Raw genomic sequence first — 23937 nt, 5'->3', positions numbered from 1 at the left:
ACCATATTGAAATTTTATCAACATCTGACTGAATCTTTATGCAGCTTCTTTCAGGTAGTACTTCATTATAGACAACTGTATCCTCTGCAAAAAGCCTGATTTTACTGTTAATATTGTCTGCAAGGCCATTAACATGCAACATAAACAGCAAGGGTCCTAACATGCTTCCCTGGGGCACACCCAAAGTTATTACTACATATGATGATGACTCTCCATCCAAGATAATATGCTGTGTCCTCCCAACCAAAAAGTCCTCAATCCAGTCACAAATTTCACTTGATACCCCATATGATTGTACCTTTGACAGTAAGTGTAGGTGTGGTACTGAGTCAGATGCTTTTTGGAAACACAAGATACACTGCATCTATCTGGTTGCCTTGATCCAAAGCTTTCAGTATGTCATTTGAGAAAAGTGCGAGTTGGGTTTCACATGATTGATGTTTTCCAAATCCGTGCTGGTTTGCATTGAGGAGATCATTCTGTCCAAGATACCTGATTATGTTTGAGCTCAGAATATGCTATATGATTCTACAACAAATTGATGTCAAGGATACTGGATGATAGTTTGGTGAATCACTTGTACTACTCTTCTTGTAGACATGTGTGACTTATGTCTTTTTCAAGAACTGGCCATGTTTATTTGTTCGAGGCATCCATGATAGATTATAGTGAGAAGAGGGGCTAACTCAGCTGCAGATTCAGTATAGACTCTGACAGGGATAACATTGGGCTCTGGAGCTTTGTTCAATTTTAAAGATTTCAGATGTCTCTCAGTGCCACTGACACTAATATTTAATTTGGTCCTGTTCTCAGTGGTACAAGGACTAAATTGGGGCAATTCTCCTACGTTTTCCTTTGTAAAGGAACATTTGAAAACAGATTTAAGACTTTTCAGATTTTGCTTAGCTACCCTCAATTTCAGTTCCTGTCTCATTCGCTAGACACTGAACACTAACTTTGGAGCCACAAACAGCCCTTACATATGATCAGAATTTCTTTGGATTTTGTGAAAGATCATTTGACAATATTCTGCTATGGTAGTCAATGAAGGCACCACACATTGCTCTCTTGACAGCCAAACATGTTTCATTCAGCATCTCTCTATCTATAGTCCTACGCTTTGTTTTATAACTATTACGCAGCAATCTCTGTTTCTTCAGAAATTTTGTTACAGTGACTGTACACCATGGAGGTTCCATCCGACTTTGAACTGTTCTACTGGGTACCTATATATCCAGTGCATGATCGACTATTCTTTTAAACTTGAGCCAGAGTTCTTTAGTTGTATTAGTTGCTTGGTTAGTTTGTTACATACGCTATTGATCATTTGAGCAATTATTTATCAAAATGGGATGAAACAATGTTGAGAGTTATCGCCAAGTATTAACTCCCACCCAGTTGTCTTGATCAATATTGATTGAAAAAAATCTTCGTTACTGAGCTATATGAACCAACAATTTCTTATTGATGATAAACACAAACCCACACATCACAATGAACTGCCTGAATCAGCTCATGTACTGTGCTGCCTAGACAGCACCAATGCAAGTCCAAAATAAAAAATATCAGGAATGAGTTGTTTGAAAGTGCATAGAATAAGAATGCAAATAAGGTCTATAAGTGCAGTCCACATAAAGTTGACATACTCATCACTATCACCCGATTTAGGTTTTTAATACTACACAAACTGGTCAGGAGCGCAAGTTGTCCTGGAGCGCAAGTTGTCCTCATGGTATACTGCCGTTTTAAGCAAGTGACTCCACACATTGTGTACATGCCTTTTCAAGGGTCGATCCTAATGTAGTAGATAACAATGGAGGCCAAATGAAGATAGTGGTACAAGAGTTTCTGTATTAAATTAAACATACCCTCAGTTTCATTGAAGTATAGCACATCTTTCGGAGGATTTCCAGTACCTTAGGAGGGTCACAAGAAACTACTATGATCACTGACTCCTGACACTTTCTGAAGACCGTACTGAGGTAGTAGTAAAGCATTAAACTAAATACTGTTACTGCCACAAGAAGCTAGGGCACAACTTTTTGTTATCACACAGGAGGCTTTTCATTTCCAAAAATGAAGAATATCAGTCTCTTCTCCTTGTGGAAGTGGGAGTCAGCCTTATTAGTAACTGTACACACGTCCTCTGCCGACAACCAAGCTATGCATCTTATTTAATAAAATATGTCAGATGGAAGAATATCCAGATTTGTGGAGGGAGGAAACTTTAATTTTAGTCCTTATATTATTGAAAGACTATACTTCTCCCAGTACCTATACATTGCTTAGTTACCATCTTCCATGCCACTGCTCATCCTAAACGGGAATGACTTTTTGAGTTCTCTGTGATCGTTGAGGATATTTAGGTAGCAATAAAACCCATGAATTAGTGGCACTGGGTGTGGATAAAATGCCTGCTCTAGAGTTGAACCATACATCAACTTGGTTGTTGAGGAGACCCGGACTTGGGGAGATTTACGAGAGCATGGAAACAAATAAACACCAGAATATGCTTTCCAATCTCTCTCTACCCAGTTTTAAATGAGAACTGTAATATGTTGCTATATACACTGATGACTCTAAAGAAGGGATTCCATTGCCTGTTCTACAATATTTCCAGAATGTGGACTTAAAATTCTATTATTATTATTATTAGTGGAACTACTTATTCCAGAATAAGACATCTCTTATAGCTGAATCAACTCTGTTCTTTACACCATAATCATTTTTGTTTTGATTTTGCAGTTTTTTGGCTCAACCAAAGTTATTATGTTAATCACCTTAAAATATGATCACATTACAAATGGCATGTTTGGCAAGAGGAAGCACACATCATCGCTACAATTTGAATGTTTAATTAAATAAAAAGCTACAAATCATGTCTTAAATTAAAAATATTTTTTTTTCAAACTAAGTTGTCTCATTTACTTCAGTTAGCAGTGCTCTTGCTGGCCTCCATTTCCATCATGACCAACCAGTCAGTATGTTGATATATGAAGTGGCTCATTGAACTGCAGCTGCATGTAATGTGTACGTTGGTCCTGGGGTCTCTGTCTATTGGATGTGCAATAAAACAAGTTGCTGAAGCCACGACAAGAAGTAGAATGATACATACCACTGATCTGCTGCACAGTTAGTCACAATGGCAGTTTATTCCTGTAATTAGAGGTACAGTAAGACCTCTCTACCATCTCTGGAGTAATGGCCTTAGTTGTCGTCACTTAAACGTACAATACTACAAAAACTTAAGTGTCCACATAATTAAAATGGAAGAAACAGGAAATAATGATGAACCATAGACAATGGGAATAATTATGGAAACCACTGACATTTGAGTGGAATAAATCTAAGTCTGGCAGAGTAGAATCTGATGTTGGAAAACTTTTTGCACCACAAAATGTGTATAGCATTCAAACTGTAATTATTATTATTATTCTGGATTTACAATGTGAGTACATTTTTCCAGCACCTATTCTAGATTACAGTAAGTCACTAATTATTGTTCTCCACTCTTCTCTATTTGTCCATAAATCTTCAGGAATGTTGTTCTTCCTCATTGCTGACTGAACTCCCTGTTTCCATGTATCAGGTGGTCGTCCCCTTTTTCTTCTTCCAATTGATACCCAGTCGATTATGCATTTTGGTAGCCTTTCCTGTTCCATTCGTCTGATGTGTCCATACCATTTAAGTTGTTTGTGCTCGATGAAATCAATAATTGAATTTTTACATTTCATCTTGTCTCTGATTACTTCATTTCTTATTCTTTCTCGTCTTGATATTCTTGCTGAACGTCTCCAGAAATCCATTTCTGTGGCTAATAATTTTGATTTCAGTTGCCATTTTGTTGTCCACACTTCTGAACCATATGTAATAATGCTCCTAACTATTGTTTTAAAAATCCTTATTTTGTTATCAGTTGTTATGTGTTTGTCCCAGAGAATTCCATTTAATAAAGAGATTGTCGTCTTTCCAGAATTTATTCTTGATCTAATTTCTTTGTCCTGTTTCCCATCATTTGTAATTTTCACATCTAAATATTTATATTCCTCAGTAGCTGTTATTGTTCCCATCCCTTCTTCTAATATTAAGTCTCCATTCACTCCACCAATTACCATGTACTTTGTTTTATTCATGTTTACATTTAGACCTGATTTTTTATATTCTTGATCAATTTTCTGGTCATATACTCTATGTCCTCATAGTCTTGGGCTATAATCAGTTGGTCATCTGCAAATTGTAACGAGTATATCAATTCAAACTGTAACATTTTATTAATTTTTGTAATATACTTTAATTTTGTAATCAGATTCTGAAGCAAAAATTTTATTCTGAAAAGAAGACTGTTGTGCATCAGAAGTGACTGACAATTCCATGTACTATATCCACATTAGATGCAGCATATAAAGTAGTAAGAATGGTTAGACGTTAAACTCCAAAGCTTTGGTTTACTGATCTAACATGTAAACAGAACCCCACACATAAGACCGTGTATTTACAATCGTATCAGTGTATTTCAGTTGCTAACATCAGGTCTTCAGAAAAAGTGCTCATAAATGTGATTTTCACTGCGTATAATATAACGAGCAAAACTAAGGTGCCTCTTGTTTTTATGGTAAGCTCACCACTAGGACCAACAAATTTTATTTTATTTTTTGTTGCATTTAAGGTCCTTTTGTGTTAGTTAGATGGATAAAAATACAAAATGGTTAATTAGAGAAACAACACTGGGCTTTCAAACAAGGAAAACAGTGCATTTTTTAAAAAGTTATATATTTAAAATATTTTTTTATATTTTAAAGTTTGTAAATGTTTGCATTTTACTGACACAAATCTTTAAAAACTAGAACTCCCATTTCATTGTCAGGTTTTATCTTATTTTTTTCAAACAAAAATTGTTTTGACACTATTAATAATTAGTTATGTGATTCATCATGACTCATTTTCTCACAGAAAATTAATTTATACAGATTTATTCCAGTTTTTTTTTAGTGTACACTGAAAAATACTTGCACCTACCATTGGGTTTCTCTTCCTCAGTTTTCCCAATTGTCAGTAATATCTACAAATTCACCTTTTTGACTTAAGTGTATGATATATTCAACACAGCATGGGATTACTTGTAGTCATTTAAGATTTTTTTCCAGCTTAAAACTAGAGAGGTTACAGATGGGGCTTCATATAGTTTCTATTACATATTAATTATAACACACTTATTGTGTTATCTTTTGATTGTATCTCTTTACCACTGCTGCTTTCAACTGTCATTGAAATTAATTTAATTTCTTTCCATTTGATTAGGACGGACACAGGCAAGGATGGACACACTTACATTTTCTCTCTCTCTCACCCAATTTTGATAACATCAATGCAGTGAGGAACCGAAGCATCTTACTGAAGATTATGGTGAATGTTTCGGCTTGTTTGTCTTTACATTCATTTGGGCCTAGAGCTCTTTATAATGCTGTTTTGTGGCACAAAACAAATATCCTCCCCCTAATTTTTAACCCCACAACCTATAGTTGAGTCAGCATAAGCTGCTTCCTGGCAGCTGCAGTTGGCTGGGTGCAGTAGGCTCATGCACCTGCCTCTGCCAATCACATAATGTGATTATATAGACGTCTCTATGGCAATGCCTTCGTAGTTGAAAGTTGGCAACAGTGCTGCCATCTATCTGGGATCTACTAACACTGACTCTACTACAGTTTGTATCTCCTCTGATGAAGTTTAATGTTGACATCATTAATGTCAACACGTGGAATTTCTTAAATATTTTTATACCATTTCTATTTCCTGCTTTCATCACCATAGCTGGAAATCCAAGCACAATGTGTGCAGTTAGATATTCCACAAATTTTTGACCAACTTACAAAAGACTTCCTAAATTATTAGAAAATAGTCTTGCAATTATTTTACAGTACTTTAAGGTGTACACATAAATGAGGCCATGTTTACATCTGTTTGAACATATCCTCAGAACATTGAACCACACAATAGTATATAAGTAGTAGTCAGCACAAAACACAGCAGCAGTAAGTACATGTGTTGTCCATCCACTTATTTGTTTCTTTTAATGGCTGATTCACAGAGGTCTGAAATACGCTACATATGGATAGCCGTTATTTAATTCACTTTCTTATATGTCATCGCTAAACATGAGAAACTGAAGTTGTACTGCTACAAGGCTACACACTGGCAACTTCAGTCAGTGGCTAGGACAAGCACTATGTGCTTTAAAATGATAATTGTCATGCTGGCGTAAGTTTCATTTTTATTCCATATTTGGCCAGTTCATACTCCTTGCTGTAACACTCTGCAACGTAAAGTAATCCAATGTATGATTATATGGCTTTCCAGTGAAATGCAGCAGCAGGAATCACCAAACAGAAAACCAGAGGTTCAAAGGTTACACAAAAAGTCTGTGGTTATTATAAAAAAAATTAGAACCTCTGTCAGTTCACAGCTCTAGCACCTGTGTAACTCTTCATATTCCAGTCATTTACAAAAATGGAAAGTGAGCTCAAAAGAAATCTGATGCCCGTGCCCGTTTAGGCAGGCACAGCAAGTTATCTGTGAGATTCCGGTCCGGTGTCGGATGCCTGCGAATCCCTGCTGAGACAGCAGCTCGCGTTGACCCTGGCGCTGCAGACCGAGGTGTGCCTGGAGTAACGGGGGTGGGGGTGTTGCCATTGCTTGTTCCACTTGTGCAGCGTCTGGGGCTGGGGCTGTAGGATGCCTGCAGAGCACGGTCAGATGTTCGTAGCTGAGCTGTTGCAAGTCGCCTTGCAGCAGGTGACATTGAACTGAGGCGTTCTAAAGTTCCAGAACCAGGTCTTGGGGATGGCCTGTAAACAAACATAAGTATTGCTTTCAAGAGCTAAGTACATTAAGAAAATAAATCTTTTTTTTTTTGCTTGATTTGTCAAGAGAAGTGATCATGAGGTTGCAGTGCATCTGCACTTGTATTGTGCAAATGACAGTGAAGAGGGTGGCAGAGGGTACTTTGTACTGTACCGTATGACAAGGTTTCTTTTGAGTGGTATTCAAGTATCCCGCCTACAAGTGTTTTGTAAGTAATTTCTTTTGTAGCCAAGCTGCAGTTTGTCAGTATCAGTGAATCATAGCGTGCTAATTGCTTTACAGTAGTAGCAGAGACATCAATTGAGAGATAAAAGGAACAGAAATCACATTTAAATAGAATATGACACACATAAATGCTGAGAAGTAACAATATAAGTAAACTGAAAAATAAGACAGATGGGGGAAAATGTTAGTAAACTGCTTATTGTTTCAGTAGTAGTCACCATAACTGTTATCACATTTATCCCATTGTGAGGCAAGATGGTTAATACCCTCTCGGAAAAAAGTTTTGGTTGCCTACAGAGTTTCATCTGAAGCAAATTGACACCCACTAATGCCTTTTTGCAGGGCTCCAAAAATATGGAAATCACATGATGAGATATTCAGGACTGTATGGATTACATGTAAGAGCTCCCCACTGAAACTTCCACAGCATACTTGAAACAACATCTTGTCGAAGTTGTTTTGAGTACACTGCATTGGGAAGCCTTTACACATCCTCCGTACAGTCCTGTTCTCTCCCCATGTGATTTCCATTTTTGAACCCTGTCGATTTGCTATGGACAAAGAAATGCTTGTCTGGGTACATTTGTGATCAGGTAGGCAAACGTAAACATTTTTTCATAAGGAATTCATCGTCTTGTCTCACAGTGGGACAAATGTACTAACAGTTACGGCGATTACTATTGAAATAATAAAAGTCTACTTATTTTTCTCCCCATCTGTCTCATTTCTATTTGACTGTCCCTTATAATAATATGGTGTAGCTAAGACACCAAAACTGAATAAATTGCAAAAAATGTGTATATTTGAAAATAATCAGTTTGAACCACAGTTTAAAGCAAATTTATGGTGGTTGGGGCCTTGAGCCTTCTGGAATACTGTTGGCTAAAACTGAGCCAAACTAAATAAAGATTTTTGAAAATAATTTCTCTCACACTACTGCATTGCTTTTAGATTATCATACGTGGCATTATGCGTGTGTGCCATCATGAGTCAAGATGACCACAAATGCAGAAGAGTGTAATTATTCTAATATGAGAAAAAGTTAGTTCTTTGACTAAAAAAGGAGTCAGAGAGAACTGTAACAGTAAATTAATAAAGTTAAGAGAATGATTTTCAATCTTGCAATTCACAGTCAGTATATTAAGAAGTGACACTGATGTACTGAAAAGTGAAAACTGTGAACTGTGATCAAAGCAAAAATCAAGTGAAGTGATGCAAGAAATAAGTGATGAATTGTCCCAGTGGAAGGAAGTGACACACAAAAATAGCACTTAGCCCCTACAGGACAACAAACCTTGCAAAAGCAAGTACATTTACAGATAAAAACAAATATGATGTTTTGAAATTAAATGACAGTGTTCAGGACAGTGCAAAATGATCAAAACCTGTGAAAAAAATTATCTGAAAGTGAATAGTCATTTCTTAAGAGGAAAAAAAGGATAGTCAACAGGTATCCTCAATTAAAAAGTGTGTAGTGTTCTTTTCCTAACAGAGAGACGCAGCAGAAAACTGGCATATTCCAAGAGAGAAATCGAGGCATAGCACTGACTAGCACGGTGAATCCTGGTGTGGGAACTAAACGTGTTGCAGTTGCAGACATTCAAATGAAAACAACACAAGAAAATGACTATCATTTGTTCAAATGGCTCTGAGCACTAGACTATCATTTGTATAATGGGCACCAATGACATTGCAAAAAATTAAGCTGGTGTTCGCATGAGAGCTCTGGAGAATTTTTTTTTAGAAAAGGATAAATCAAGAAATACAGTAGTTGCCACATAGACACAATCTCATTTATAGGTTGTCTGTAAATAAATAAATTCGAAGAATAAACATTAAAATAAAGAAACTTGTCTGAATACACAAATTGAACTGTAGTGGATATAAGTAAGCTTCACCATAACCTACACACCAAGCATAGTGTGCACAAAAACTATGGAACATGTTGTGAAATAACATTAAGGAAAAACTCAAATGGATTGGTTGGTTGGTTTAAAAGAGGGGGTAGGGACCAAGCTGCTAGGCTATCAATCCCTCATTCCGATTAAAATAATTCCACAAGGGTGGGAATAAAATACTCAGGACATACAAAACATAGCTGGAATAAAGGAGAAAACCACAAGAATGACAGAAGGGCAACAAACACTAAAATAGAAAAAATTGGACAAGAAAATGACAGACACACAAGAAACATGTAGAAGAGATCAAAACAAGAGAGCAGATTACCATGGCTGGCTGACCATGAGAATAAAAAGAAGAAGCCAGTCACTCTGCAACAATTAAAACCTCCACCCTAAAAGCATGAGGGTGGAGGACACACAGGGACAAAGGACATGTACTAAAAGTTAGATAAAATGATAAAACCCACCCTTACGAATAAGACATAAAATTAAAGCTTTGTTGAGGCACTGTTGCCCAACACTGAAGGTAGGGTGCTGGGAAAGTTAAAAGTCCACTGCAGAGCAGCTAAAAGTGGGCCGTCCAGCAAGAGGTGGACAACCATCATTTGTGAGCCACAGTGACAGCGAGGTGGGTCCTTGTGACGCAGGAGGTAACCATGCGTTAGCCATGTACGGCCAATGCAGTGAAGGCAGAGGATAACCAATTCCCTGCGAGAGGACTGCGTGGAAGACTTCCACACATTTGTAGTCTCCTTAAGGCCACGCAGTTTATTGTGTGTACTGTTATATCATTCCATCTCCCAAAGCCAAAAAACCCTGTGGCATAAGACAGGACGCAGGTCAGTTTCGGAGATGCCCATCTCCAAAAGCAGTTTCTGCGTAGCCAGTTTGGACAGCCTGTCAGCAAGTTTGTTGCCTGGGATTCTGACTTGTCCTGGGGTCCACACAAACACCACTGAATGACAGGACCGTTCCAGGGCATAGATGTACTCTTGAATGGACGCTACCAAAGGATTGTGAGGGTAACACTGGTAGATAGCTTGTAGGCTGCTCAAGAAGTCAGTACACAGGGCATGAACAGATGTGCTCAAGAGCACAAGATATGGCCGCCAACTCTGCAGTGAAAACACTGCAGCCCTCAGGTAAGGAGTGCTGCTCAATATGTCCTCCATGAACATACACAAAGCCTACGTGACCATCAGCCATTGAGACATCGGTGTACACCACTCCATGGCCCCTATACATGTCGGGAATCGAGAGGAAATGATAGCAGAGAGTCACAGGGTTAACAAAGTTTTTAGGGCCATGCAAAAGGTCCAGAAAAAACTGCGGCCTAGTTAGTTGTATACCATGAAGGTGTACACGAATGGACCTCGAGGAGAGGTGGTAGCGGGAAGGACTCCACTTCAGACAGAAGGGACTGGACGCGAACTGCAATCATAAGCCTTGGCCTGGGCTGCCAATCCAGAAGATGAACTGCTGTGGTTAGGAAAAAGAGACAGTAATTTGGATGTGCAGGAGCACGTGCGCAACACAACTAGCAAGGAGTTGTGCATGCCTAACCTTCGATGAAGGGACTCTGACCTCCACTAGGACACTGGTCACCTCCTCGTTCTAAAAGCTCCCGTCACTAGGCAAATGCCACAATGTTGGACTGGGTCAATTAAACGCAATGATGAGGGCACTGCCGAACCATAAACCAGAGTCCCATAGTCAAGGCAGGATTGAACAAGGGCTCTTCAAAGCTGGAGCAGCGTGGAGCAATCTGCACCCCAGTTAATGTTGCTCAGGCAGCAGAGGGCATTGAGGTGCTGCCAGCACTTTCACTGAAGCTGACGAAGTTGAGGTAGCCAAGTAAATCGGGCATCGAAAACCAGTCCTAAGAATTGATATGTCTCCACTCCAGTGAATAGATCATCATTAAGGTAAAGTTCTGGTTCTGGATGAACAGTGCGACACCGACAAATGCATGACACACGACTTTGCGGCTGAAAACTGGAAGCCGTGGGCTAGAGCCCATGATTGCGCCTTGTGAATGGCTCCCTGTAGGCGCCACTCAGCAACACCAGTACTGGAGGAGCAATACGAAATGCAGAAGTCATCCGCATACCGAGAAGGTGTAGGACTGACAGCCCTATAGTTGCTGCTAGGCCATTAATGGCCACTAAAAATAGTACACTCAATATGGAGCCCTGCGGAATGCTGTTATCCTGAATACGGGGGAAACTATGGGAGGCACCAACTTGGACACGGAAAGTACAGAGCGACAGGAACTTTTGGATAAAAGTCGGGAGTGGTCCCCGGAGATCCAACATATACAATGTGGCAAGGATATGATGTCTCCAGGTAATGCCATATGATTTACATAAGTCAAAAAAGATGGCAAGAATGTGCTGGCATCTGGAAAAAGCTGTTCAGATGACAGACTCGAGGGACAAAAGATTTTCAGTGGTAGAGCGACCCTGGTGGAAGCTGCCCTGACATGGAGCCAGTGGACCATTTGACTCCAGGACCCAACCCAACCGCCGACACACCATACGTTCCAGCAGCTAACAGAGAACATTGGTGAGGCTGATGGGCCGATAGCTATCCACATCAAGCAGATTTTTGCCGTGCTTTCGCACCGGAATGATGGTGCTCTCCCGCCATTGCGATGGAAAAACGCCATCGCACCAGATGCGGTTGAAGATGACGAGGAGATATCGCTTGTAGTCAGACGAAAGATGTTTAATCATCTGAGTGTAGATCCGATCTGACCCAGGAGCTGTGTCGGGGAAATGTGCAAGGGCACTGAGGAGCTTCCACTCTGTATAGGTTCACTGTGGCATGTAGTGAATGAGAGGAGTTTCCTTTCCATCTGCTGTTTGAGGGTGTGAAAGGCTGGGGGTAGTTCTCCCACGCAGAGGCTTGAGCACAGTGCTCAGCAAAGTGCTCGGCAATCGTATTTGTGTCAGTAGATAACACACCATTGATGTTAATGCCAGTGACACCTGTTGGAGGGGTCTGGTACCCAAAAAGATGTCTGATTTTCGTCCAGACTTGGGAAGGTGATGTATGACACCCAATGGTAGAGACATACCTATCCCGACATTCCTGTTTCTGTCATTTTATGAGCTGGCAAACGTGGGCACGGAGCCACGTAAAAGCACCCTAAAGAATGAGGGATCGCATTTTCTGCCGCAGAAACAATCGTTGTAGTGACCTACTCAATGACAACATCGATGGCACCACGTGGGGGAGATTCAGCGGTCACAGCACAGGGGAAGGCTTCCCAGTCTGCCTTGTTTAAAGCCCACCTGGATAAGCGTTCTTGGGCATGATGCCGGGGGAGTGACAGGAAGATGGGGAAGTGGTCACTACCACACAGGTCATCATGTGCTCTCCAGTGGATAGACGGGAGAAGGCCAGGACTGCAAACTGAGAGATCAATGGCTGAATATGTGCCATGTGCCACACTGAAATGTGTGTGTGTGTGTTCTACTGAGTTCAGGACATAGACGCAAACTCTACCTGACACACTATTACAGTCTCTACGGTTCCTGTAATATCACTTTTAGCTGCGGAGGGCAGGGGGTCCGCATTTCCGGAAACCAGGTTTCCTGGAGGTCAATGCAGAAAGCAGGTGCAAAGCTTAACAGTTGCTGTAGCCCAGCCAGGTGGTGGAAAAAACCGCTGCAATTCCACTGGTGGATTACGTGATTGTGAGACTGGAAAGGCATGAAAAACTCAATGAGGCAGTTTACACCTCAGGGCCATCTGCTGCCACCAGAAGAGTACCTGTGCGATTGACATCCAGTGTGTCTGAGGGCCCAGTGAGATCTAAGTCCTCAGCAGATGCCAGAATCTCCACCTCATCCTCAGACACAGAGCTTGTAGGTAGTGGTGGTGTGGGTACCACCGCAGTGCCTCGGTTCTTGGGGTCTTTTTCTTTTTGGGTTTATCTCACTGTTTCTTAGTTTTGTCGGGCTAGGAAAGGCTTCACTGATTCAGTATCAGGGACTGAGGAGGACCGTGAAGCCCTATGACCAGCTACCTGTGGTTGCTTCAGCCACTGGCAGGTGTCAGCTTTGACCCAAGGGATTCCTTCCTGGCAAGAGGAGCCGAAGAAGACTTTCGGTTCTCCAGCTGAGAAGTGAGGACTGAGGTCCCTGATGGTTGGGGGGTGTTGCTCCTGAAGTAGGTTGTGCAGGAGCAAGAGGGAGGGAAGTGCCCCCCACCATCAAGGGTGCAGCTGGAGTCTGATGGCTCTGAGAGCCAACTGTACGCGGCAGAACAGAAGATGGTAGAACCGTTGTCATAGTGGCGGTGTAGGTTGACGTCATATGCACAGGATGTAGCCTCAGTCAGTCAGTCAGTCCAGGGTCTTGTATTTGATTACTTTTCTTTCTTTCTGGAGAATCCTGCAGTCCCGATAGGTGATGTTGGAAGTATAGCAGGAAGACATATGGCCGAACTTCCAGCATTTAAAGCAGCGCATCAGGGGACGGATATATGGCTTTACGTCATAGCGGTAGACCGTCGCCTTGACCTTCTCAGGTAATGTGTCTCCCTCGAAGGCCAAGACGAAGGCACCAGTGGCAACCTGACTATCCCTCGGACTCTGGTAGACGCGCTGGACGAAATGGACACCACGCCACTCTAAATTGGTACGCAGCTCAATGTCAGACTGGAAAAGAAGGTACCAGTGAAATATGATACCCTGGATCATATTTAAGCTCTTATGGGGCATGATGGAAACGGAAACATCCTCCAGCTTGTCACAGGCGAGTAGTGCCCGTGACTGGGCAGAGGATGCTGTTTTGATCAAGACCGACCCTGGCCACATTTTGGACAAGCCCTCCACCTCCCCAAACTTGTCCTCTAAATGCTCCACAAAAAACTGCGGTTTCATTGACAAGAAAGATTCCCCATCAACTCCCGTACATACGAGGTACTGGGGTGAATAAGGTTCGCTGTCATCCTTAGCCTGATGTTCCTCCCGTGGTGTGGCCGGGAGGGGTGGGGGCGACGATTTGGGGTCGTATTTCTTAACATTGAAGTTAGACCTTGACCGCTTAGAGACTGCTGGTCACCAGCAGGAGATGACGTACTATGCTTCATGGCACATCATCCGCCCTGATGCCACCCACTCCGACCAGAGGACCTCCCCTCAGGCACCACCCAGCCGCAGCAAAGGCCACCTGGCAGGATGGCCATTTCTGGGAGTCGCGATGGCCCAGGGTGACAGGCATCTACTCCTTGGCATACGTGGGGAGTTAACAGCGCAGGCATCACCAATACCAACAGGGTACATGGCAGCCCCCACCACAACGGACTGGCTACCATGCTGGATATCAGGTGAAAACGAGCTAAGAAGTCCATTATCGTAGACAGTGCAGAAAGTGATACTGCACGGAGGATGGAGGAAAACGCACCCGGGAGGGTGACCTCGCCCAACAGCTGGAGAATGAGTGGAAGTGCAGATCCATATTGACGAAGGATACGAGAGGTCTCAGTGCATGATGGACAGTAGGCACCATTCCCCAGTTGGCTCACTCTTCGGCAAAACTTTGAAAAATGGAGGTCAAACCCTACTGGGGACCATTACATACAGGCCGAAGCATGTGAGACTCCTTTTAGTCGCCTCTTACGACAGGCAGGAATACCTCGGGCCTATTCTAACCCCCGGACCTGCAGGGCGGGGGGAACTCAAATGGAATAAAACTATCTATGAAAGTAGTGGCTTGAATAATAACAGGACTGTGTGCCTTTTTTAGGCTAAAAGTCAGTGACTTGACACAGGTAATAAATCTCTTGCATTTGGGCATAACGCTAAAAGCTACACTTGAAAGGAAGAGTGTTTACAAACAATAAGTATAAATCTGTTACTGTGCACTAATGAACATTCACTGCATTAGGAACACAATATTAGAATTAGAACATTTTTCCAATGCTGAAAATGTTGAAGATGTATGTGTGTCAGAACACTGAATGATAGAAGATAAGGTAGAATATTTTGTTCCTCAGGGTTATTATATTGAGAACATTATACACATAAGTGGAAAGATGAATGGAGATGTTGCAATATTTGTTATAGACACTGTAATGTTTTCTAAGATGGATTGTTAGCATTTATTGTGCTGAACTGGATGGAGAATTAAGCTGTATCAGACAGGATGCAGAGAGTACCACTACTGTTAAATTATATAGATGACCTGGTGCAGATGTAAATACATTTTTCAAAAAATCTGACCTGCGTGTGAGGAAAGTATTAAAATCTCAAACAAAAGTAATTATCTGTGGCGATTACAGCATTGAAATGGCTAATACTGATAAACATGTCACAAGGACATTTCTTAATACCTTAAGATCACAAAATTTGCACCGTACAAACTACAGCTCCACACAGAATAATGCTTGGTTAGATACAATTATAGTTAATTTTTAAGAGGTAGGTATGATGTCCACTTACTAGTGAAGCTCTAGCAGTCCAAGAACCACTAATTTTAACATTTTGATGTTAACAATTGTGTAAGTCAGACACATCAATCAACAGTGTGTCTAGTATTACATGAATGAGGGGGCAGAAAAAAATTATTTTTGTTTATTGACTGATTAACTGAAGTTAGGTGGGACTTTGTAAAGAATACACAACCTGGGAAGGGTGCTGTTGAAATAGGTTTTGGTAATTTCCTGAAAAAACTGCCTGAGTTATTAATTGATCAAAAATAGCCTTAAGCATAAAAAGAAAGTGTTAAAATAGTATATAGATGAACTGACTCACATTAGGCAGGAGGTGCTCAGACTGTAAAGAATATAGAGAAATTCTTACAAACAAGGGCCCAAAGCTGGATGACACTACTTGTAGAGCTTATTATTATTATTATTATTATTCAATATTTATATGCTAACAAATCAGTCCCAAAGCTACAGACCAGTTTTTATTGTCCCAGTTTTCTCCAACGTTTTTTAGTATCTAATGTACAATGAACCATGGACCTTGCCGTTGGTGGGGAGGCTTGCGTGCCTCAGCGATACAGACAGCCGTACCGTAGGTGCAACCACAACAGAAGGGCATCTGTTGAGAGGCCAGACAAACGTGTGGTTCCCGAAGAGGGGCAGCAGCCTTTTCAGTAGTTGCAGGGGCAACAGTCTGGATGATTGACTGACCTGGGCTTGCAATGTTAACCGAAAAGGTCTTGCTGTGCTGGTACTGCAAACGGCTGAAAGCAAGGGGAAACTACAGCCGTAATTTTTCCCGAGGGCATACAGCTTTGCTGTATGGATATATGATGATGGCATCCTCTTGGGTAAAATATTCCAGAGGTAAAATAGTCCCCCATTTGGATCTCCGGGCGGGGACTACTCAAGAGGACGTTGTTATCAGGAAAAAGAAAACTGGTGTTCTACGGATCGGAGCGTGGAATGTCAGATCCCTTCACCGGGCAGGTAGATTAGAAAATTTAAAAAGGGAAATGGATAGGTTAGAGTTAGATATAGTGGGAATTAGTGAAGTTCAGTGGCAGGAGGAACAAGACTTTTGGTCAGGTGAGTACAGGGTTATAAACACAAAATCAAATAGGGGTAATGTAGGAGTATGTTTAATAATGAATAAAAAAATAGGAGTGCGGGTAAGCTACTACAAACAGCATAGTGAACGCATTATTGTGGCCAAGATAGACACGAAGTCCACGCCTACTATAGTAGTACAAGTTTATATGCCAACTAGCTCTGCAGATGATGAAGAAATTGATGAAATGTATGATGAGATAAAAGAAATTATTCAGGTAGTGAAGGGAGACGAAAATTTGATAGTCATGGGTGACTGGAATTCGAGTGTAGGAAAAGGGAGAGAAGGAAACGTAGTAGGTGAATGTGGATTGGGGCTAAGAAATGAAAGAGGAAGCCGCCTGGTAGAGTTTTGCACAGACCATAACTTAATCATAGCTAACACTTGGTTCAAGAATCATGAAAGAAGGTTGTATACATGGAAGAATCCTGGAGGTACTAGAAGGTATCAGATTGATTATATAATGGTAAGACAGAGATTTAGGAACCAGGTTTTAAATTGTAAGACATTTCCAGGGGCAGATGTGGACTCTGACCACAATCTATTGGTTATGAACTGTAGATTAAAACTGAAGAAACTGCAAAAAGGTGGGAATTTAAGGAGATGGGACCTGGATAAACTGAAAGAACCAGAGGTTGTACAGAGTTTCAGGGAGAGCATAAGGGAACAATTGACAGGAATGGGGGAAAGAAGTACAGTAGAAGAACAATGAGTAGCTCTGAGGGATGAAGTAGTGAAGGCAGCAGAGGATCAAGTAGGTAAAAAGATGAGGGCTAGTAGAACTCCTTGGGTAACAGAAGAAATACTGAACTTAATTGATGAAAGGAGAAAATATACAAATGCAGTAAATGAAGCAGGCAAAAAGGAATACAGACGTCTCAAAAATGAGATCGACAGGAAGTGCAAAATGGCTAAGCAGGGATGGCTAGAGGACAAATGTAATGATGTAGAGGCTTATCTCATTGGGGTAAGATAGATACTGCCTACAGGAAACTTAAAGAGACCTTTGGAGAAAAGAGAACCACTTGTATGAATATCAAGAGCTCAGATGGAAACCCAGTTCTAAGCAAAGAAGGGAAAGCAGAAAGGTGGAAGGAGTATATAGAGGGACTATACAAGGGCGATGTACTTGAGGACTATATTACGGAAATGGAAGAGGATGTAGATGAAGATGAAATGGGAGATACGATACTGCGTGAAGAGTTTGACAGAGCACTGAAAGACCTGACTCGAAACAAGGCCCCGGGAGTAGACAACATTCCATTAGAACTACTGATGGCCTTGGGAGAGCCAGTCCTGACAAAAGTCTACCATCTGGTGAGCAAGATGTATGAGACAGGCGAAATACCCTCAGACTTCAAGAAGAATATAATAATTCCAATCCCAAAGAAAGCAGGTGTTGACAGATGTGAAAATTACCGAACTGTGAGTTTAATAAGTCACAGCTGCAAAATACTAACGTGAATTCTTTACAGACGAATGGAAAAACTGGTAGAAGCCGACCTCGGGGAAGATCAGTTTGGATTTCGTAGAAATATTGGAACACGTGAGGCAGTACTGACCCTACGACTTATCTTAGAAGAAAGATTAAGGAAAGGCAAACCTACATTTCTAGCATTTGTAGACTTAGAGAAAGCTTTTGACAATGTTGACTGGAATATTCTCTTTCAAATTCTAAAGGTGGCAGGGGTAAAATGTAGGGTGCGAAAGGCTATTTACAATTTGTACAGAAACCAGATGGCAGTTATAAGAGTCGAGGGGCATGAAAGGGAAGCAGTGGTTGGGAAGGGAGTGAGACAGGGTTGTAGCCTCTCCCCGTGTTATTCAATCTGTATATTGAGCAAGCAGTAAAGGAAACAAAAGAAAAATTTGGAGTAGGTACTACAATTCATGGAGAAGAAATAAAAACTTTGAGGTTCGCCAATGACATTGTAATTCTATCAGAGACAGCAAAGGACTTGGAAGAGCAGTTGAACAGAATGGACAGTGTCTTGAAAGGAGGATATATGATGAACATCAACAAAAGCAAAACGAGGATAATGGAATGTAGTCGAATTAAGTCGGGTGATGCTGTGGGAATTAGATTAGGAAAGGAGACACTTAAAGTAGTAAAGGAGTTTTGCTATTTGGGGAGCAAAATAACTGATGATGGTCGAAGTAGAGAAGATATAAAATGTAGACTGGCAATGGCAAGGAAAGCGTTTCTGAAGAAAAGAAATTTGTTAACATCGAGTATAGATTTGAGTGTCAGGAAGTCGTTTTTGAAAGTATTTGTATGGAGTGTAGCCATGTATGGAAGTGAAACATGGATGATAAATAGTTTGGACAAGAAGAGAATAGAAGCTTTCGAAATGAGGTGCTACAGAAGAATGTTGAAGATTAGATGGGTAGATCACATAACTAATGAGGAGGTACTGAATAGAATTGGGGAGAAAAGGAGTATGTGGCACAACTTGACTAGAAGAAAGGACCGGTTAGTAGGACATGTTCTGAGGCATCAAGGGATCACAAATTTAGCATTGGAGGGCAGCGTGGATGGTAAAAATTGTAGAGAGAGACCAAGAGATGAAAACACTAAGCAGATTCAGAAAGATGTGGGTTGCAGTAAGTACTGGGAGATGAAGAAGCTTGCACAGGATAGGGTAGCATGGAGAGCTGCATCAAACCAGTCTCAGGACTGAAGACCACAACAACAACAACAACAACAACAACAACATGTACAATGTAGTGTAACAAGATATTCTTATGAATATCAGTTCCACTATGAGCCTTCATGACAGTTCAAGACAATTTGACATTTAATAAGTTATTAGACAGTATGTACATGAGAAGTATTGACTGTGTGTGAAGATGGTATGTGAGTAGTAACAGCAGAGGGTAGCAGCAAGCTGTGACATGAGGCAGGAGGAGTCACTAGCTGTATGGTCTCATTACTGAGATAACGAATTAAGAAACATAAGCATTTTTATGGAAGAATCGAATTCACTTAGTAGCGCAGAACAGCTAATACTTTCTTACAGTGGCAACATACAGCCAGGATACAAACTCCATAAGAAGTAGTTTGTACACGGTTGGGGAGCAATCAAGAGACACAACTGTATATTTGCAAGATTTATTAAAAGTAACGTTCATTGAAAGAGTGACAGACCCAGTGCACCTATGTCGTATCACACATACCTATACAAGGTGTGTTACATTGTAACAACCAGCTAAATAACAATTTCGAAAAGTGTGAGATCCTGTCCAACAGACAGTTTGGATTCCAACATGCTAAAAATACTATGACTTCTGTTGATGAGGTGTTAAACTGCATTTGCAAGTGAGGATCTGGTATCAGTTGTAGTTTGTGATGTCAGAAAAGCTTTTGAATGCATACCTTTTAACACCTTACTTGCAAAACTGAAAATTTATGGCATATACAGCCCACCTTTAGCGCTAAGAAAGTCATATTTCACCATGAGGAGACAGTTTGTGTGAGTTAAAAATATATGCTCCTCATGGACAGAAGTGTGGACTGGAGTGTCGAAGGGCTCTGTACTTGTTCCATTTCTATTCATCATTGCAGATAATCCTTTAACTTTCCATGAAAGACCAAATTTAATGGTATGTCATGCAGATGATACAACACTGCTAAATGCACCATGACACCACAGGATTGCTTCAACACAGAAAAATTTACGACTAGCAATGAATGGCCTCCTTTGTAATCCTGGTACAATGCAAGACCTAATTCTGGGGTTAACTAAAGCTGTGGAAAGTAAATCAGTAAAATTGTTAAGCTTTCACATTGATTCCAAATTAAACTGGGAGGAACATACTAATCACGTCTGCAAGAGAATAGCTACAGTATGTTATCTTACATGGAAACTAACAGATGTAGTCACTAATGAATATCTGAAGACAACATATTTTGCCCTATTTCAATCACACATTTGCTATGGTACAGTGATAAAGAGGACATTCCTGCTCTGTCAGTGAAATTCTGGAAAAAAAGGAAGAAAAGAAAAACAAAAAGTAATCAGAATAACGAGTAAAGTGAAATGTAAAGAACACTGCCAATTGAGCTCAATATATTGACTCCTATTAACCTACGCATTTGCACAAAATTGCTTTATGTCAAAACCAACTTAAATGAGTTTGACACCAGAGAGATTATACAGGGTGTTTCAAAAATACTTATACAAAGTTAGGAGACAGACTCCTTACACCAAAACAAGAAACATATCGATGAAAATCCTTTGTTCTTGAGTTATTAAAGAAAGCTGAGTTTCAACAGTTTTCCAGGAACAACTCAACAACCCATTGTATCCTAGATGGCATTGGGTTGCCAGGGAGACTTGTCTACATTAGTCATTGATGTCTTTAACGAGTCTCTCGCATATGGGTACCGCAAGTATTGAGTTTAATGAAAGTGCTCTGTTCAAACATGGTAGGATATTCATTTCATGAGCATGCAAACACACACACACAAACACACACACACACACACACACACACACACACACACACACACAGAAGGCGGGGGAGGGGGGGGGGGGTTCAGGTATCAGTGCAAGATAAGACAAGTAACCCTGGCATGTGGTACATTTCCAAGTTCAGAATGGAAAATACTTCACAACCAACTCTGGTATCGGTATCATCTTCAACGTGTGCAGAGGCTTACACCTGCCGATCACTTACCAAAGGAGAGCTTTTGCTGAGGGTCTGTTGCACAAACTGCCAGTCTATTGTTTCTCTCTTAAGTTTTGCTTACTGGCGAAGCAATATTCAGAAGAGATGGAATAAAAAATTTTCACAACCAACACATATGGGCTGATTGCAGTCTTCTTGCTACAGTACAGGCTAGACATTCAGCATTAGTTTTAAGATTAATGTGTGGGCTGGAATTGTGGATGACACTCTGGTAGGGCTATATGTTCTCTCAGCATGCTTTTCAGGTGCTGTCCCAGGGACTTTATTCATAACATGCTCCAAGACCTACTTGAAGATGAATCCCAGTAAATAAGAAGAAACATGTTTCAGTCTCAGTGTTTGAGATGCACTGGCTGGTGTCTACCATGACATGTGGATAGGCAGAAGAGGACCAGTTCCATGGTCAGCACGTTTTCCCGACCTCAATGACCATTAGGATTAATATCTCCGAGGGCAGCTTAAACAACTAGTCTATGCAGCAAACCACCCAGATGCAGAAACTCTTCATCGACATGCCATGGAATGCTGCAAATGGTGCAACGTCTATGATTCGATGAGTCCATGCACTTTTCGAAGCGAGAAGAGGACATTTTGAGCATTTATTATGAGCTTGTGTGTTGATGTGCTCCAATCACCGAAATTGTAAACTTTCATTAGTAATTCGAAAACTCAGGATTTTTAGGCATATGTTTATATGAACATTTTTCCTTGTTTTGTGGTAAGGAACATATCCCCACGGTTTGTAAAGGTATTTTTAAAACAACCTGTACACCTCCACAACACTAGATGCAAACTGGACTTTGATATACTGAAAAACAGAGTGACAAAGTCTTCAAACTCATATAAAACAACATGCTTAAAATTTTTAATAAGCTTCTACTATCTGCTAAGTCCTTGCCAATAATATTTTCAAAGTTAGTTATTTCACAAGAACCACTTGAAATAAAAGTTACTGACATTGGTTTTTAAGAATATTTCCAAATGAACTGGAATTAAATTGTAAGATCTTCTCCATAAAAATTGTGTTCTTGTATATTTAATATCTGAACCTATTCTGTTGTAAGTAGTAAATCGTGAGTAAAGTGAAACAAAACCGAAAATGTTCTTCAAGCAAGAGCACACAATGCCACTGGGTTATTTGCTTTATACTCCTGATTTTAACTACCATCCAATAACACACAACAAATAGTTGAAATATTCTACTTTTTCTGGTAAGTTTAATGACAAATACCAGAGTTGCGAGTTACAATGATGAGTATTTATTAGCAAAAGACGAGTTTCACAAAAAGTTTAAGCCATGTTATCATATGGTGCACATTTTATTTTTTCTACAGGACTGTCACCATTGCCCATTGCCCAAACACCTTCTGTATTGGTGCTAACTTTTCATCTTATTACACTGTGGAACTACTGTCCTGCAAATTGTTCCATTCAATAGAGAACTGTGTGAAAGTCACTGGGTACAAGGTTGCGGCTATATGGTGAATGGTCCTAAACTTGTCACTGGATGAGTGTGGGCAACTCTTTTCTGACATTTACTTCACAATCACAAGTGTTGTTGTGAATCAGAATGACTACTTGTCAATATCCCTCCCTACCTGTGATGAGGGACCCCCTTTGTGGTCATAGTGTGCAGTTGTGTCGTGAGTGAAGCTGTTGTGCGTTCATGCACTAACTTTATGAGGGCCAATATGTATACATTTTCTTGTAGCCTGAAGTGGTAGCGACAGTAACATCACGCAGCACCACAGATACACATGGAATGATTGCATACAATTCATGTGTACCATGATTTCAATTTGCGCTATTGTGATTCCATATAGACCAATAACAGCACACTTGTCCTGTCTTGAACAAATAAACTGATTCTTTCTCCCACAAATTAATGGCACCACACATCATTTGCTTGTGAATAATGTCTAGGAGATCAAATTCTGAAGAGAGAAAAATTATGATGCTTTGCATGTTACATTTGATAGAATCCAAGTAGTGTCATTATTTTTAAAGTCTCATCAAATTTTGACAGATCTATTATCATCATCTATTACACCTCTCTCCACAACATGTTTTCAAGGCTTTCATTTTTTTCACTTGTTTTATCTGCTATTTCTCACAATCTGAGTTTCATTTTTGTTGAACCAGAATTATACTACACTCCTGGAAATTGAAATAAGAACACCGTGAATTCATTGTCCCAGGAAGGGGAAACTTTATTGACACATTCCTGGGGTCAGATACATCACATGATCACACTGACAGAACCACAGGCACATAGACACAGGCAACAGAGCATGCACAATGTCGGCACTAGTACAGTGTATATCCACCTTTCGCAGCAATGCAGGCTGCTATTCTCCCATGGAGACGATCGTAGAGATGCTGGATGTAGTCCTGTGGAACGGCTTGCCATGCCATTTCCACCTGGCGCCTCAGTTGGACCAGCGTTCGTGCTGGACGTGCAGACCGCGTGAGACGACGCTTCATCCAGTCCCAAACATGCTCAATGGGGGACAGATCCAGAGATCTTGCTGGCCAGGGTAGTTGACTTACACCTTCTAGAGCACGTTGGGTGGCACGGGATACATGCGGACGTGCATTGTCCTGTTGGAACACCAAGTTCCCTTGCTGGTCTAGGAATGGTAGAACGATGGGTTCGATGACGGTTTGGATGTACCGTGCACTATTCAGTGTCCCCTCGATGATCACCAGTGA

General features: G+C 40.8%; 1 protein-coding gene across 2 annotated transcripts in view; it reads right to left on the bottom strand.

The window, feature by feature from the left end:
* Nucleotides 1-4783: 4783 nt before the first annotated feature.
* LOC126100595 (splicing factor ESS-2 homolog) overlaps nt 4784-23937 on the bottom strand; it is an 87581-nt gene continuing 68427 nt past the window's right edge. For both annotated transcript variants that reach the window (XM_049911221.1, XM_049911222.1), the window contains one exon: nt 4784-6842. In XM_049911221.1, coding sequence (XP_049767178.1) covers nt 6518-6842 — 325 coding nt within the window. In that variant the 3' untranslated portion in view covers nt 4784-6517. The remainder of the gene's footprint in view (nt 6843-23937) is intronic.

This window comes from Schistocerca cancellata, chromosome 9 (genome assembly GCF_023864275.1).
Source record: "Schistocerca cancellata isolate TAMUIC-IGC-003103 chromosome 9, iqSchCanc2.1, whole genome shotgun sequence".
Lineage (NCBI taxonomy): Eukaryota > Metazoa > Arthropoda > Insecta > Orthoptera > Acrididae > Schistocerca > Schistocerca cancellata.
This window is presented reverse-complemented; position numbering and strand designations above follow the sequence as displayed.